The sequence below is a fragment of the Choloepus didactylus genome, chromosome 10 (assembly GCF_015220235.1).
Source record: "Choloepus didactylus isolate mChoDid1 chromosome 10, mChoDid1.pri, whole genome shotgun sequence".
Taxonomy (NCBI): domain Eukaryota; kingdom Metazoa; phylum Chordata; class Mammalia; order Pilosa; family Megalonychidae; genus Choloepus; species Choloepus didactylus.
Window position 1 is genome coordinate 94,061,088 of NC_051316.1, and position 17,683 is coordinate 94,078,770.

The following is a 17,683-nucleotide window of genomic DNA, read 5'->3' on the forward strand; positions in this document are numbered from 1 at the left end:
TCCCGGCCCGGACTTTCCCACCCCCAATCTGGGCGGCTGCCACTATCCTCCCTGGTCTGGCCCCGGTTCCTATTCCACGTTAAGCCTTGCCCTGGGGCTGGGTTGGAAGCGCCTGGACATTCTGCCATGGCCCAACCCTGCCCCCTTGAGGGCAGCAGGGCGAAAGGTCTCTAAACGGATTGTCCTGGACCGCCTCTCTCCTCCAGCGGATGCCGAGACCCGCGTGGCAACCCTCACCCGTCTGCCCAGGGCGGAGGCGTGGCACCGCGTGCCGCCTCCCACCCGGGTGCCGGCAGCTTCTGGGAGCCTCCCAGATGCCAACAGCTACGGAGCCGATGAGGGCTAAGGCCTCCAGGTGCTAGGGACCTGTGTTAGGAGGGACCAGGTGCTAGGGACCTGTGTTAGGAGGGACCCCTAGCCGCATTTGTGTGACAGATCAGGGCTTAAACGCCGAGCTCCACTCTCCCTGTTAAAACTCCACTCACTAAATAGGGAATCTTGACTTTTGAATCTCCTCCATCTTACTATCTACCCTCTGCGGATTAAATAGCCAACCCCTCCATGTTTGTGCCCCAGTCACTGCTGGAGGTGGGGGTGAGCAGGTGAGGGCTCTGTAGGATCTCCCATTTGCGCTGGCATCAATCCATACCCAACACTCTCTGACAGCAGGTGTAGCGGACCCTGACCCGTTTTTCATCCCGCCCATGACTTTCCACAGCAGCTCCCTCCTCGACTGTGTTGTAAAAGTTTCCATTTCTCTTTTCGTGGATCTCCGAAAACCCCACATATACACCTCATGGATACATTCTTGTTTTTAACAGCTCCAGCGAGACTGTCCTTAATTGACTTTAACTGCCAAGGTATGTACAATTAAAAAGAAAGCCACCCTAAAAGAAAACTTTGCCTAATTATAACAAAAATCACACTCACTAAACTGTAACTCAGATGCCTTGTTTTACTGACGCTATGCTTTGAAACTGCACACTGTAACCCAAACAACTCCTGACTTACCTCACTTGTATCCCTTTATCTTGTTTTGCAACCTTGAATTTTGGGTGTCCTTGCACATAGCCCCTGAAGTTGGGTGCCCTTGCACTTAGCCCCTTATTAGTATGTCAGCCCAGAACTAACACCCCAAATTCTTAAACTATCTTACTGAACCAAGCCAGTTCTAATCAAAGAAAGCCTGCCTAAGAAAGCTACTGCTGAAGTATGTAATCACTCTGTGCATACTCAGCAATTAGACTATCTCTAACCTTGTCATCTGAAACAGTTTTGCTTATTATCCTAAGTCTGCCTGCTTTTGTTTGAATGCTATAAAACACTGAAAGTTTCTCCAGTTTGGGGAGACATATTTGAGGAAACTGTCCTCCTGTCTTTGTGAGGCTAGCCTTTGCTAAGTAAACTTTTTCTCGTCTCAAAATCCTGGTGTTTACCGATCGACTCTGTGCATATCAGGCGATGACTTACTGTTGAGCTGCAACACAGGCAGCTGCAGTCGCTTGCTGATGCAATTCTGGAAAGAACCAGGGCTATGGGAGTAAGAAGTTTGGCTTCTAATCCATCGCTGTCTGAGCCTCTGTTTCCTCATCTGTAAATGGGGATGATAACATCTATCTTCCAGGAGGGCTGTGAGTAGGGTTAAAGTATATAAAAGACCAAGCATGGGAAGCATTCAAATGCTAGCTGGTATGATTACAATAGTTATTTGATTGCATTCACACAGCATCTTGTGCTTGAGTTATAAATTCTTACCTCTCTACTTATCACTGTAACCGGCTTTCTTCTCTCTTTCCCCTAGTGGACATTACTTCCTCTAGATAGGAAGCACTGAGTGTTTGCCGAGTGGATTAATGCCTCAAAGTCCATGGGCAAACTGCTGCAGGTAGATGGTTTACTTTGTAACTCAGCCAGTGGGTATACCCTGAGGCTTTTGTAGCTAGGGTACTCCTGTGAGCCCAGCTATTGTCAGCCACCCTCTGAACCACTGGCCCCTACAGGCATGCCCCTGCTCTGGCTGGCAGTCTGCCTCCTTTTAAGTGTGCAGTGTTCCCTTCTTGGCCTTTGTAAGCAGATGCTGCTGCCACAGTAGCCTCTCATCCCACCCCTTTTTTTAAACAAACACCATCGGTCTGATTAGTGGGGTCTGCTCTTGCCCTCCACATTCACTAGATCCCTGACTCTTGTCATATCATGGGGTGGCTCTGATGCTGCCGATCCCTGTGGAAGAATGCTCCAAAGAGCTCTTGCTTTTTCTATTCCAGGTGGAGAAGCAATAAACCTCAAGGAGAAAAAAAAAAACCTCAAGGAGAAAAAAAAAAAAAAGATGACAGGAAAAACACAGATACAAGCTCATAAAGCTTACAAACTTGTTTGACATGAAGAATGCTGGTTGGATCCAACTGACACCAGACATTCAGCCTGGCTTTGTGTGTGTGGAGGACAATGGAGGGGGTAAGGGCTCTGGGATCAGAGAACTTGCAGGTTCAAATTACTGCCCCTTTCTGAAACTCAGCTCCTCAGTTGGAAAACAGGTATAATAAAACCTAATTCACAAAATTGTTGGTGGAGTCAAGGTACAGTATGTAGTTGATTTTGTGGTTTTTTTTTTTTTTTTTTTTCCCTCCTATGTACAAAAGGGCATAATAAAACACAAAGGAAGAGTGGGAATGCTGAATGCAAAGGGTATGAGAAGACACGTGGTTACAAACAGCCCCACTTGGGTATATAAAAAAAGCACTGTTTTTACTGCTCTTGCCTGTTGCCTTCTGCCAAAGAGGAACCAGGCAGCCTTCAGCTTGTGTTCATCCTGCTGAACTGTTTGTGCAAAAGGCATGGAGGGGACCCTCCCCAGTGTGGAGGTGGGATTTAAACCTCTGTAACATGTCAGATCAAGGTCCTGGCAAACGCAGTTCTCTGTACTTACAAAGAAATCCTACAGAAGAACTCATTACAGCTGCTTTAATAGCAGATAAATGATCCCAAGTTTCTTTTGATGGGTAATATAGGCAGGCAAGAAGAGAGATAATAAAATGGAATCAGTTGGATTAAAGCCCAAGGTAAATTACCCTTTTCACACAGATTAAAATTTTTGCAAACAATGTCAGTGAAACTGGATTTTTCCCCTTTTAGGTCTTTCTTCTTAATTTGAGGAGTGAGGTGGGAAGGCAAATAAAATGACGCAAGGAAGAATAACCATTTGGTTCAGGTGAAAGAGGCTAGGTAGATGCAAACAAGAGGAGAGAATTTGAGAATAATAATTTTGATCACGAGTAACTGTTTCCTGGTTATATGATTTAAGAGTAACAATAAAACCAAACAAAATAACCATAAGACTCCAGAGAAGCACCTATACCTTATTATTTTTTGTGAGACTCAAGGAGGAAGAAGAGAAAACCTCTAAAACCTAACCATTCAGCTTTTCACAGAGAACAGACAGTGACAGGGGCCAAAAGGTGCAGAAAGAAAACTGTTATTTATAATAAATTTAAAAAGCAATGGCTTTTCTTTATAAAAGAAACAGATGAAATCTATTATAACCATATAATATGTAATAGATCAAAACTAATGAAGATAATTTTTCCCTCTATATAAAATATGAGAAGGTTGCAATAAATAAGAATGAACATTTTTGATTTATTCAAAGTTTCAATCTAAAACTTCAATGAAATCTACCACCTTTATTACAAGGGGACTGATGGTTCCTGAACTGAAAGCAACAAAGGTCAGGAAAGACGGCACCAGACACTGGAGAGTGACCCACACGTTGGCCGAGTGTACAGAATGTCTGGTCCAAAAGATCACTGACAGGCTGAAAGCTCCGTTTTGTTGAGGACTGATTTCAGAACTGTTAAAAGAGTATAAACCTCCATCAGAAGACTAAAGACGGAAAATGAGATTCAGACTCTCTTTACTTCAAGTCAATAATGTCTTCATCCAAGGAAGCTGTGAGCTGAAAGGGGCTGCCCAAGACTGGGCTGCTCTCTCTGTCTGCCACCGGGTCCGGGTCAGAGCTAGTAGAGTGGTAACGCCCCTCGAGATGGGCTTCTGAAGTACAAGGACTTTCCAAGGAGCCGGATGTGATCCTAGGAGAGAAAAGTCGCTGTAAAAGGGTCCATGGACATTTTCTCTCTGGCAATTTCCTACTCATCTGAGTCCATAAGCCCATGTCCCTGCAATCTCCCTCCCCCATGAGTTGTTGTGAGGATTAAAGCCCTCCCCCACCAAGGGGTTGACATATAGAAGGAGTTTGTGAGGCATTATTTACCTTTCTAAAGTGCAAATTGCAAATTTAGATAATGTCACTTTCTGCCTAAAACCCTTTCCATGGTTCCGAATGGCCTGAGGATAAGGCTGAAACTCTTACCCACAGCCAAGATTCTGGACCTGGCTCCACTAATTGCTCCAGCCTCCTCCCAGCCACCTCCACCCCTCTATTTTCTCCACCTCTTCAGGCCTCTCTCTGGGTAGCTACATGATCAATTTGACCAAAAATTGGATTCCACTTCTCAGGAAGTACATTCATTCAACAAGTACCCATTGGGTGTGGAAGCCCACCTGCTCCAGCCTCTGCCCACTCTTGACCTCATATGACTCCTGGCTCCATTCTCTCTGCTCAAGCCAGAGCAGAAGGCTGCTTGCTCTTCTGTCCCTTAAGACACCATGCTGATGCTTGCTTCAGGGCTCTTGCCCTGTAGTTCCCTCTGTCAGAGGTGCTGTTCCCCTAACTCCTTATTCATTCAAAGCTCAGCTCCATGTCACTTCCTCAAAGCTTCAAAGCCTTCCTCGACCCCCTCTCAAAGAAGACCTTCTGCCCACCCCCAACTTCCTCACTCCCCATCACTTAAACTCTTTTTAATTGCTATATAACAACTTGTCACCATTTGAAATGATTCTGATTTGCTTATTTGATTATAGGTTTATATTGTCTGTTTCTCCACACTGGAATATAAAGTCATAAGGGCGGGGACCTCAGCACACGGTAGGGGCTCAGTAAGTGTTGAATTAAAGCATGAGTGAGTGTTGTCCTTCTCTCGGCCAGGCTAATCTAATATATACTCGATTTATGAAGCTTGGCTCAGCTTTTCTGGTGTTTGGAGACCCAATTTGTGCCAGGTGTGAGGTGGCTGGCACCCCTCAATCTTACTGAGTTCATCTGTATCACTTACACCCTGAATGCTGTAACTACCTGATTCCTGTAGGCCCGAATGGGGTCTTAATTATCTCTATATCCCTAGACTCTAAGAATGTGTGTTGAATGAATGAATGACGCTTTGGACATGTGGTCCTCTACTCAGGAGCATACATGCTGTTGCCTGAAGGCCACAGAGAATCTTATGGGTCAAGTACGTATGATTCAAGTGATGCAACAGATACTCATTGACATGTGCTATTGAACTGCCTTCTGGAAAGGCTGTACCTGTTAATTTTCCCACCAGAAGTGTCAGAGAGTGCCTATTTTCCTGAACTCTGAGAATTTGGTTTTAAAAATCTCTATCCAGGTGGGAAGAAATAAAAAGCAAAAGACAAAAGCTCAATCCCCCAAAAAGTGTCACTATACTTTAATGACCATTTGAACATCTGTTTGGTTGCTAGTGAGACTGCCCATTTGCCTGGGCCCTCGCTGACAGCCTGTGCTCTCTGGGGCTCCTCAGAGAGGGGCTGGATGCAGACCCTCTGCTGTGACTGGCCAAATGGGCCAGGTCATGGCTTCTTGAGACTCACAGGACTGCTACCCCCAGCAGAAGCTGTGGGGGGCTGCTTCCTCTCTTTACCTGTCACTGCTAGTTGATCTCACTGTCCCTGGCTTGGGGACTCCTTGGCTTTCTTCTAACCGCTTCCGGGGTTTTGATTTGGCCTTTTGTGCTCCTTCCAACCTGGGTCCACCTTCATCAGAGAGGCCTGGATTGCAGGGGAGAAGCAAAGGTCATCACCACATGGTGTCTCAGAGGAGAAAAATGCCTTTTTTTTCTTGGTTGGATTTTGGTGCATTATTGGGCTAGAGTCAGAAACAATGAGGATAAAATTTATATTTTTAAGTAATTGGTTTTCTTGTCAATAGAAGGTTCTTTTTGCTGATTATAAAGTATATATGCATTCCAAAAAGTAAAGAGACTCAGAAAAGTCTATTGAAGGAGAAAAAAATCTACAATCCCACCACTGTTAACATTTTAGTGCCCTGTAATTCTCGAAATCAGAGGTTCAGTTTCTGAAAAGCACAGTGGTTGGAAGATCAAGCTTTCATAGGAAATAGGGGGTTACGAATGGCAAAACACATATTTTAAAAACACAATGGAATATCTCAATAAAATTGAATTAAAACAAAAACAAAAACAAAAACACAATGGAAGGAACCAGCTTCTAAAATCAACGCACTTTGTCAATGTCAAAAGCCTGCCCTGTCAGGTGGCTCCAAACCCCTTTTCAAGTCATTTGGGAAATATTACTGCAGAGAGGTGCTAAGGCCAACTTTCCTTGCAGTTTTATGCCATGCAGTTCCCAGTTCTTTTTTAAGTTTTCAAACTAGTTCTTACTGGTTTATCATGTCACTTCCATTTTTCCTTCTTTTTATGTCCACAAATCCGAACAAAATGGTTTATAACCGTCTAGACTTTTCACAATTACCATGGTGCTTTATGTTTCTCTAGACTAGTCTTCCATCTATAAATTGCGAGGGGAGCATAAGAAATATCTTGCATCTTTTATACTACCCTAGAGACCTGTCCATATGACATATGGGCTGGGGAAGCAGTAACTATATAAATCACATACAAGTAAAAATATGGCAAAGGGAAATGCTTGGACATACAAATATAAAATGTTATCTGAGAACTGCAGCATATAAATCCTTACACTTTTCTAGGAAATCACACATGTATAGATACTTTTTATTTTAAAAAATTGTATCAGATTAGACATACTCTTTTATAGACTGCCTTTTTCCTCCTCAACATGGTTTTAATGGCTTCCCATGCCACTAAATATATATCGACACATCATAGTTGACAGGTAAACCAATAGTATTCCTATAATTTATTTATAAGAAAGTTTTCCCTTTTAACTCATTGTTTTTGAGGATGATTAATATCCAAAGATAAAAACAGCTGGTATATTTACAAATAGTGAGAACACAAAAATTGCGAGCCATTACCCAGCAGTTCCCTGCGAGTCCTGCTTGCTATTTCTTTAATCTCCATGCGAGATAGGGACAGAGAATGGGTGACGGGAATGGCAGCGATGCCAACGCCGATGGAAGTGGGTGGAGTGATGACTTTGGAGACCAAGGGGGATTTCAGAGGTCGCTCGATGCTTCTGCCCACAAGGTTTCTGAGTGGAATCTTGTACAAATTTTTTGACTGACTCTCACCTGTAATATGGTTTAGAAAAGAATAGCAGAACTCTAAGTAAAATTTAGATTATTTACAAGAGGATGGTTTCTGGTTCTTCAACAAAGTTAACGTGAAGGAAGATTTTATGCCACACACTGATCTCCCAATGAGCGCCAGTGCCCGGCGGGCATTGTGTTTCCCAAAGGCATTGTTTTCACATGTCAAGTAGGTAAAATGCACCCACTACTGCTCACACCTTCACAGATAACAGCAGGAAAGACTAGACATGAAAAGCAAAAATCTGCAGCACACCCAGCAGCACAGCTGCCCTGTTTGGGAAGCTCCGTGCTTTATTCTAACAATGAGCGATAAAGATGATTGATGTGGTAAGAAGTTAAGAAAAGCACTGCATTTAGAGTGATGTGGTAACCACAGCAAAGGCCTCAGGGATTCATGGGCAAAGCCAGATCGAGTGAAAGGCTGGTTGTGCTCATAATTGTCTAGGTTTTTAAAGTGTAAACTTTAAGCTGTAAAAACCCACTATTATTAACATCCCTGAAGGAAAAATCTCTTTGCAAATAGGAAACTCTCTAGCTCTTAGTTCCCTTCTTCCCATTTAAACTGCCTTTATTTCATAATGGATCTTATTTTGCTGTTGCTATCACTGGGTTTTTAAAGAATGTAGCCAATGCATTCGGATGGCAAGTTTTTTTTTTTATAATTTTTTATGACTTTAAATAGTGACTTCTTAAGGCAGTAATCACATGTGGATATTTGGCAAGGAACTACAGAACTCAGAATGGATTAAAAATATCTATTAACAGGACAATAAAAACTGGACTTCACCTTCCCCCAGGGAAGAAGGAAATACTGGAGTATCTCGGCCTGGGGGTGTCTGAGGAGAACTGTGGACACTGGCCCTCTTGGAGCTGCCTCCAGATGAGACCTCATTCACAGCTGCTGTTGCCGTGAAGTATATATCCGACTAGAAAAGAAGACAGAAAATTACAGAACTGTTGGCATTCTGGGCCCTCCTGCAGAGCCTCCAACTGGTCCTCTTGTTCGGCTGCACATGGCTCGGAGGAGCATGGGACAGTACCAGATGCCTAAAGACGGTTTTTATAGTATTCCAGGCACGGCTAGCTAGACTTTTCCTGAGAATTGAGTTCTCCACGACTTTTTCTTATCTATTTGTTGTGACACAATAGACAATAGTCAATTTTGCACACATCTTCTGCAGACATAAAAGCAACACTTACTTCCCTAACAGGGATTTCAGGCTCCTAGAGTGATGAGGCTGGAAAGCTCTTATGGATTCCATTTTGCAGATCAGAAAATTGAGCATGCATTCACTGATTCAACAAACCCATAATGTGCCGGGTTTGCTGATAACACCAGTGGTGTGCTGGATCCAGCTTGGACTGACTCATGAGAGCTGATTTTCAGGAATTTTGCAAGCCAGCTGTTAAACACAGCCTTTATTAAAAATTAAATTATATAAACATAAATAAATTATATTAAATGAAAGTAATAAATATCAAATTTGTTACTTTCTAATTGTTTTACTACATTTACTATGATCTAATCTCTTGAGGTAATTTACTGTTTATAGTATCTGTGCAGTGGAAATACTGAATACTGATAGCTCCTCTCCCCAACTCCACATTGGTGGCGTCACGCTGGTAGGTTGGAGTCAATTATGGTGGGACTACTTACACCATGGAAATCAGTAAACGTTACAGATCAGAGCTTGATGTGTTATTTTGTTGATTGTCTAGATTTAAGAAAGCGATGGGGAAAATATTAATGAAGATTATTGAGTTGCTGAATCTAGTGCTGAAGCTGAATGAAATTTTGGTTTAATGAATATAATTTGTATGAGGGTGAAAAATATTTTAACAGCATATCACATTGGATTTAATGACAAGTTTATTGGAAAAATAATTAATTAGTGGACTGAGATACAACTGCAATTGCAAAACCATAGCTGAACTGCAACTGTAGGTTGGCTATGGATATAAAAGTTCAGCAAACATCAACAAAAGCATACAGTGAGAATCAATTGGCTGTAAGGACTTTATGATAAAGAACACTGTATATATTATTATTTGTAAACTGTGAGCCACACAGTCTTTATATCAGTAAAATTTATAATCAACCAATGGATGTTTTTGTATCTATAAATGCACCCATTTTCCAGAGAGCTGGTGGTTAAACATTTACTAGCACACCACTGGTGCTGTTAGTGAGTAAGATTGCAAGCCCCTGCTCTCATAGAGGGCAGACCAATAAGCAGTTGCTAACAAATGTGGTGAAAGGATGGAGAAAGTGCCATGAGGGGGATGCAGCAGGGGACCAGCTGGATCTGGCAGGGCCAGGGAAGACTGTGTGGGGCCAACTCAGGGGAGGGGACTAGAACATGACCCCCTGGATTATGTGCCAGCAACGGAATATTGGAAATCATATTCGTTCTTGCATGCCTCAGTGGGCTCCAATTCTGTGGTATTAGACAGAGATTAAACAATTAACCATATTTCATGGGATACAAACTCAAATTGAGGATAGAAAGAGGCAAAGGAAGAAAGAGGTATTGTAAGTGCTTATTTTTTATAGCCTTGGTACGTCCCTCACTGCAACAGCGATAGAACAACAGACCCATTCTCTGATTAGGGATTTCTCTCTTCAGCTGAGTTCTCCCCAACTGCCACCTGCACCAAAGGACTCTACTCATACAATTAAGGAGGAGCATTTTGAAGCGCAAGGAGACCACAACTGAAAACCCAACCAGTCATGCTGCTTGCAGGTTTTTTTTCATCTCACTCCTGGCATTTTGACACACAAGAGGTATTGTCATCATCAACCTGATGATGAGAGGCTGTCCTGAAATCTTCTGGTGCTTGGGGCTCCCAAAGCCCCTCAGACAGAAATAAATTCCCAGTTCTACTTACCCTGGAGGCCACAAGCTGAAGCTGAGGCACAACTGCTGTATGGACCAGGTTCCCATTCACCACCAGGCGGATCTCAATGGAGTCAGTGGTGAAGGCCAGGAGATACGGGAACGCACAGACTGTAAGGGAACGGGGCATGTCACCTCCCAGCCTGCTGGCTTGGTGGCTGTGGTGATGCCATTCATCCTGAATTCTATAGATACTTCCGTTTCTCCTATTGCACTGGCTGCTTCTCTTTTTCCTTAAATGTGCATATTCTCCTCATTCTAAGAGGCTTCACTCAATCTGGTCACCCCCTCTACTTCTCTTAGTTGCCAAACTTCTGCTTCAAGTAGGTGTGCACTACTTCCCATTTCTCATATCCATTTTTTTTTTTTCCCTATTTAAACCCTGTCAACTGATCTTCTGGTCGCTTACCTGCCAAAGTCCTACCGGACTTCCCCCTCCTTATTGTCCAGACTATAGCTTGTTATACCTTCTCCTTTGGCACATGCCTTTCTGCCAGGAAACCCTTTCCTTCCTCCATTTTTCAAGGCCTACCTTAGTGTCAATGAGCCACTTGGCTCTCCTCTTCTATTCTCCTCCTGCAATGTATGTCTGCACAGTGGCTGCTCTTATCCCTCACTGTCCTTGACATACCTTTGGTTCTTTGGGTTTGTTTAGTTATTAAGGATGGCCCTGCTTCTTGAAACTGTTTTTGTGACACACTGACTGACCTCCAGGTACTGCACCTGCCTGGCTCCCCTCTGATGACCTCTGTCTTTTTTTACTGGCCTCGTGCTCTCACTCTGACCTTCATGCTGGCCTGATTTCTTTGCAATCTCTCCCCTGGTGAACTTGTCCACTCTCTTGGCTTCACCCTGGTGACATCCATGCCTTGACCTCTCAAGTGACCTCCAGTGTTGTGGCTCAAAATCTAGAAGTCATTTCAACTCTTCCCTCTCTTTCTTACCATATTGAATCTGTCAGTATGGCCAGTCTTCCCAATATCTCTTGGACTGGTCCCCCTGTTGCCCTCTCAAAACTCTATTAACATTTACCTATCAACAAATAGTTTTATTTTGAGGAAAACAGTTCTAACTGGAACATTCTTGCCTCTGATTTGACTCTCAAAAGGCAGATGTCTGGCTGTTGATTGTGAACCACAAAAACAGAATACCACCACTCACATCCTGACATTATCACGGCAGGCAAAGTACTTGAAGGAATAATTTCTGTGATTCTAGACTCGTTTCAACATATATAAGAATGGCTCTGAATGCACTGTGCTTCCCCCCAAGTCAGTCACTGTTTTAAGGCTGGTGACTTTAAGGAACAAATGTATAGCTCTTGAACTTTAGAAAAAGGAAAACAGGGCCCAGAAAAATGAGTTGAGGTACCAAAAGACATCCATGTACTGAGAAAGGACATTTAAGTGTGCTCAAATGCACACATGCTCAGGCCTGAGAAAGAGGAACAAGTGAAAGACAACCAAGGAGACCTCAAAGAGCAAATGAATGAATGAATGAATGAATATTTTGAGTACTAATGATCCTCAAATAGTTCATGGCGATATAGCATAAGCCAGTGAGTTTGCTCACACGGGATTGACCAGTTCAGATGTATCAATGAAATGGGAGGTTGTGAGATAAAGGTTTTTCTTACCGATGGCATAAGGAGCTTGGTTCCAACAGAACTGGAAATCTGACGCAGAGGGTTGAACCAAAAAAGAGCCACCATTAAATGGGCAAACCTTTTTATAGATACAGCTGTCTGCAATGAAATAACAGCAATAGCAACTCATTTTTGTTAGCGACAACACTTAGATCACTGTAATTAGATAATGAAAAGCAGCAACAAGAACAGCATCCTATCTGGTAGGTCTTTATAAATAGCCAGTAGGAAAATTTCCCCGTTGCTAGATTCTTAGGACTCAGGAGGCATTCTGAACAAGAATATTATTACCACAGGTAATAATAGGAAATTTTTGGAGAATTTACTATGTGCTTTCAAAACATTATCCCATTAAATCTGTACAATCTTATGAAGTTGATGCTATTATTACACTTGAGAAAATAGAGGCCAGGAGAGGTGAAGTAACTTGTCCAAAGTCCTGGAAGTACTATGTGGGGGAGGCAGGATTTGAACACAGATCTGCTTGATTCAGGAGCCTGTGTGCAGTATCCTGGAGATACTGTCTCTCACACTTGTGAAAGATCATGAAGGGGCACTTGGCAGCCCTTGGGTGGAGGAAGCCCTCCTGCAACAATGATCACACTCTGAGCGTCACTCAGGATAAGTGTGGTGAGAGCCGTATACTTCCCCAACATTCTATTGTGAAAACTGGAAGCCGTATGCTGTATCACCCTGGTGAACTTGAACCAGCATTAGCTTAAGGCCAGGTTAATTCAGTTATCCTGTTTCTGGCTTGCTCCAAGGTATAAACAAGTCCACGTGGCTCAGATCTTTTAGAGTGAGCAAGTCCATGTAGAAGCCAAAGGTTCCTTTTATTCCAGAAGTGTTTCAGGTTTTTAGCCATACAATTTTATTTTTTAAAATTAGTTTTAAGCAGCTTATTAATAAATGAAAAAAAAAAGAAAAAACAGCTTTATTGATATAATTTATATACCATAAAATTCTCCCTTTTAAGTGTACAATTCAATGAATTTTAGTTTATTTAAAGAATTGTACAACTTTGCCACAATCTAATCTTAGAACATTTTCACCATCGTAAAAAGAAACCTCATGCCCATTTATAGTCATTCTCCATTCCTATCCCTAGGCAACCAAGAATCTACTTTCTCTATATATTTGCCTTTTTTGGACATTTGAAATAAATGGAATCATACATTATGTGGTCTTTTGTGTCTGGCTTCTTTCACTGAGTAGAATGGTTTTGAGGTTCATCCACATCACTGCTTCTTTTGTTTTTATTGCCAAATAATATTCCAGTGTGTGCATATACCACATTTCGTTTTCTATTTACCAGTTGTGATGGTTAGGGTCATGTGTCAACTTGGCCAGGTGATGGTGTCTAGGTTTCTGGTCAAGCAAGCACTGGCCTGTTACTGCAAGGTCACTTGTAGCTGGTTAATAAACCAGAAGGCTGGTTTATTAAATCATCCATCGTTGGCTGCAGCTGTGACTGATCACATCAATGAAGGGCATGTCTTCCACAATAAGAGAATCTGATCAGCTGGATTTAATCCAATCAGTTGAAGACTTTTAAGCGACACAGAGAGGACCTTCACTTCTTCTTTGGCTAGCCAGCAAAGCATTTCCCGAGGAGTTCATCGGAGTCACCAGTTCGCTGGCTGAGGGGTTCATTGAACACCTTTATTGGAGTTACCAGTTTGCTGCCTGCCCTACGGAATTTGGACTCATGCATCCCCACAGTTGCGTGACACACTTTTATAAAATCTTTTATTTAGATATCTCTTGTTCATTCTGTTTCCCTAGTGCACTCTAACTAATACACCAGTTAATGGATAGTTGGGTTGTTTCCACTTTTTGCTATTGTGAATAAAGCTGCTATGAACATTTGTCTTCGAGTCTTTGTTTGGATGTATGGTTTCATTTTTCTTGAGCAGACACCTGAGAATGGAATTACTGGGTCATGTGGTGAGCCATACAATTTTATTTTATTCCAAATGTTATTTACTATCGAATAATCATTTTGTTCTCATATTTATGAGCTTTATTATTTTTTTCCGTGTTCTGTTGCTGTAGAAAATTTGAGAAACAAAGAAAAACACAAAGAAAAAAATAAAAATCATCTGCACTCCTTCCTTCTGGAGATAACCAATGGTAAAATTTTGCCATTTCTCCTCCAAGTATTTCCACTGATAATTCATAAAAAATAAAACGTTCTAAAGAAAATGGGATTGAATTTTTTAAAAATATTTGCTTTTCTTCACTTTATAGTATACTTTTTATTATGTCCTTAAGTATTTTTTAAGAACACAAGTGTTTAAATTACTGTATGACATCTCAGTATTTGAATGTAATGAAATGTATTTATCAATCCTCTACTGTTTCCTCTCAGTTTGTTTCCAAAGATTTCCTCCTTATAAATGATGCTGTAACAGAATCAAACACTCATCTTTCACATTTTGCTGATTATTTCTTAAAATAAATGTGCAGTGAGGTTGACTGGATCACTTTAAAATGTTGACCCATCCTGCCAAATTCTTCCCCAGAGAAGTTATACCAACTAGACCACCTCTAGCAGTATAGAAGGTCTGTGACCATCAGTCTGAGACCAAATCACTGCCTAGGGGAATTTGCATTTTAAGATTCTCAGTGAGGAGTAGATTTTTTTTCATGCTTATTAGGCAGTTGCATTTCTTCTTTTGTGAATCATCTGCGCATATCCTTTGCTCTTTTTATGGATGCTTAGCCTTTATGTTACTGATATGCAAGATTTCTTTTTTTATATTAATGATGTTAACTGTTTTGGAAACATTACAGTTATTTTTCTCACTTTTTACTTCTCTTTTAATTTTGTTTATGGTTTTTTTTTTTTTGGCATAAAGACTTAAAACTTTTTCTGTAATCAAATCTTCCAAGCTTCTTGTACTGTTTCAGTTTTGATGTCATCTCTAGAAAGGCCCTCTCCACTGCTAAGATTTGAGATATAGTTGCCCATATTTTCTTTTACTAGTTCCAGGCTTTTCCTTTTCGTCTTTTTTCTTTTAATCAATTTAGAACTCATAGAGGCATAATTTACTTTTTCCAAAGGTTTATCTAATTACCCCAACATTATTATTTTTTTAATCCATTATTTCTCCACAGATTTGAAATGCCATTTTCATCATATGCATTCTGTTTCTGGACTTTATTCTGTTGCATTGAGCTGTCTATCTATTGTACCACTATCATACTATTTTTAGCTGTTGCAGATTTGTAAAATAGTATCTTGTAGCAGGATCACCTATCATAAATCTTTTTCAAAAATTTCTAGCAGATCAGTCATCAAATCACTCAGCAAATATTTGAGTGCCTACTATGTGCAAGGCAAAATGAAAAGAATTGGGATTCTGACTGGAATGGCATTAAATTTATTTCAGTTTGGGAAAAATATACACCCTTACAGGATTAAGTCTTCCTATTCGGGAACATAGTATGATTCTCTATTTGTTCAAACTTTCTCTTAGATCCTTTAGTAAGACTGGATTATACATATTCAAAAATCCTTTAGCATTGGGAATCTTTTGTGGAGGCTAATTCCTTGACAACTTTTCAATGTCTTCCATACTTACTGGCCCAATCAGGTATTCTTCCATTTCTTGGGATAACTTCAGGAATTTACTTTTTATTTCCTGTTAATTATAGTCTCTAGTTTGCATTGATTGTATTTTTCCCCCAATACCACCCTATTTTTAACACTTTGCAAGGTTGACATTCATTTGTTCTCCCTCATGTAAAAACATATTTGTACATTTTATCACAATTGTTGAGCACTCTAGGTTTCACTGAGTTATACAGTCCCAGTCTTTATCTTTCCTCTTTTATTCCAGTGTCCCACATACTCCTAACCTTCCTCTTTCAACGATACTCACTGTCATCTTTGTTCAGTGTACTTACATTGCTGTGTACCATCGCCCAAAACTGTGTTCCAAACTTCTCATCCCTATCTTTTCCTATCTGTCTGTAGTGCTCCCTTTAGTATGTCCTGTAGAGCAGGTATCTTGTTCACAAACTCTCTCATTGTCTGTTTGTCAGAAAATATTTGAAACTCTCCCTCATATTCGAAGGACAGTTTTGCTGGATATAGGATTCTTGGTTGGTGGTTTCTCTCTTTCAGTATCTTAAATATATCACCCCACTTCCTTCTTGTCTCCACGGTTTCTATTGATAAATGCACACATAGTCTTATCAAGCTTCCTTTATATGTGATAGATCGCTTTTCTCTTGCTACTTCAAGGATTCTCTCTTTGTCTTTGACGTTGGATAATGTGATTATTAAGCGTCTTGGGGTAGGCCTATTCAGATCTATTCTGTTTGGTGTATGCTGCGCTTCTTGGATCTGTAATTTTATGTCTTTCATAAGAGATGGGAAATTTTCATTGATTATTTCCTCTATTATTGCTTCTGCCCCTTTTCCCTTCTCTGCTCCTTCTGGGATATCATGTTGTCGTTCAGTTCCCTGAGATGTTGCTCATATTTTTCCATTCTTTTCCCTATTTGTTCTTTTGTGTGTAGGATTTCAGGTGTCTTGTTCTCCAGTTCTTGAGTGTTTTCTTCTGTCTCTTGAGATCTGCTGTTGTATGTGTCCATTGTGTTTTCTATCTCTTGTGTTGTGCCTTTCACTTCCATAGATTCTGCCAGTTGTTTTTTCGAACTTTTGATTTCTACCTCATGTTCGCCCAGTGTTTTCATTACACGCTTCATCTGTTTTGCCATATCTTCCCTGAACTTTTTGAATTGATTTAGCATTAGTTGTTTAAATTCCTGTATCTCAGTTGAAGTGTAAGTTTGTTCCTTTGACTGGGTCATAACTTCGTTTTTCTTACTGTAGGTTGTAGTTTTCTTAGTGTAGGTTGTAGGTTTCCTTGGTTATCCCAATCAGGTTTTCCCAGACCAGAATGTCTCAGGTCTCAGAAGGAGGCAATATTCAGTATCAGGTTTCTCTGAGGGTGTGTCTTAGAAGATTGACATACCCTGTGAGGCCCCAAGCCATTGTGCTTTTCCTAACCTGCCCAGCAGGTGGTGCCTGTCAGCCTGTTGCTCCTGACTGGTGTAAGGAGGTGTGGCCCTCTTAGTTTCTGTTTTGGCTGTTTTACCCCAGGCTCTGGGGTCTGGTTCTGAATGGAAGGCCGGTAGCAGGGCTAGGCACCACCTCCTTCCTCTTAGGGAAGATACACCCCCTAGGGAGTTATCATCTGCATTTAAATAGGTTCTTTGTCTCTCTGACTCTGCTATCTCCACCCATGTCTGGGTCAGAGCACTGCGAATTGAAAATGGCTTAAGTTTCTCCACTGAGCCGTTCAGGTTGAGAGAGAGAAAAAGGGACAGAAAGCCCCCTTTCAGGGCCAGTCCATGCCTCCCCCCCCCCCCAATTTCTCCCATTGGCCAGAGATAGCACCTGGTCCTCTGGACTGTCCTTCTCAGGACAGAGAAGACTTCTGTTTCCTTAAGGTCAGTTGTTACTAAAAACCTCTGTCTGCTTGTTGGGGATCTGTAGCTTCTATTGAGCAGTCCACATTTGTTAATTAAAACTCCAGTTGAAGCTAGACTGAGGTATATTCCCTTGTTCAGAGAGTGCTGCTTTTTACCACAGTGAAGTTTTGCAGTTCGGGCTGCCGTGGGAGGAGGGGGCTCCCAGCTTGGGTCTGCAGTTTTTAGTTACAGATTTTATGCTGCAATCTCAGGCATTCCTTCCAATCTAGGTTGACATATGATGTGTGGACAGTCACGGTTGTCCCC

At 41.5% G+C, this 17,683-nt stretch overlaps 1 protein-coding gene across 6 annotated transcripts in view; it reads right to left on the reverse strand.

Moving 5' to 3' along the window:
- Window positions 1-3,616: 3,616 nt before the first annotated feature.
- Window positions 3,617-17,683, reverse strand: part of GARNL3 (GTPase activating Rap/RanGAP domain like 3) — a 221,779-nt gene continuing 207,712 nt past the window's right edge. For 5 of the 6 annotated variants that reach the window (XM_037797335.1, XM_037797332.1, XM_037797331.1 and 2 more), the window contains 6 exons: window positions 11,921-12,028; window positions 10,277-10,395; window positions 8,175-8,313; window positions 7,151-7,366; window positions 5,775-5,901; window positions 3,617-4,085 (listed from right to left, as the gene is read on the reverse strand). In XM_037797335.1, the coding sequence (XP_037653263.1) occupies window positions 3,911-4,085; window positions 5,775-5,901; window positions 7,151-7,366; window positions 8,175-8,313; window positions 10,277-10,395; window positions 11,921-12,028 (884 nt within the window). In that variant the 3' untranslated portion in view covers window positions 3,617-3,910. The remainder of the gene's footprint in view (window positions 4,086-5,774; window positions 5,902-7,150; window positions 7,367-8,174; window positions 8,314-10,276; window positions 10,396-11,920; window positions 12,029-17,683) is intronic. The other variant, XM_037797333.1, reaches the window with a different exon arrangement.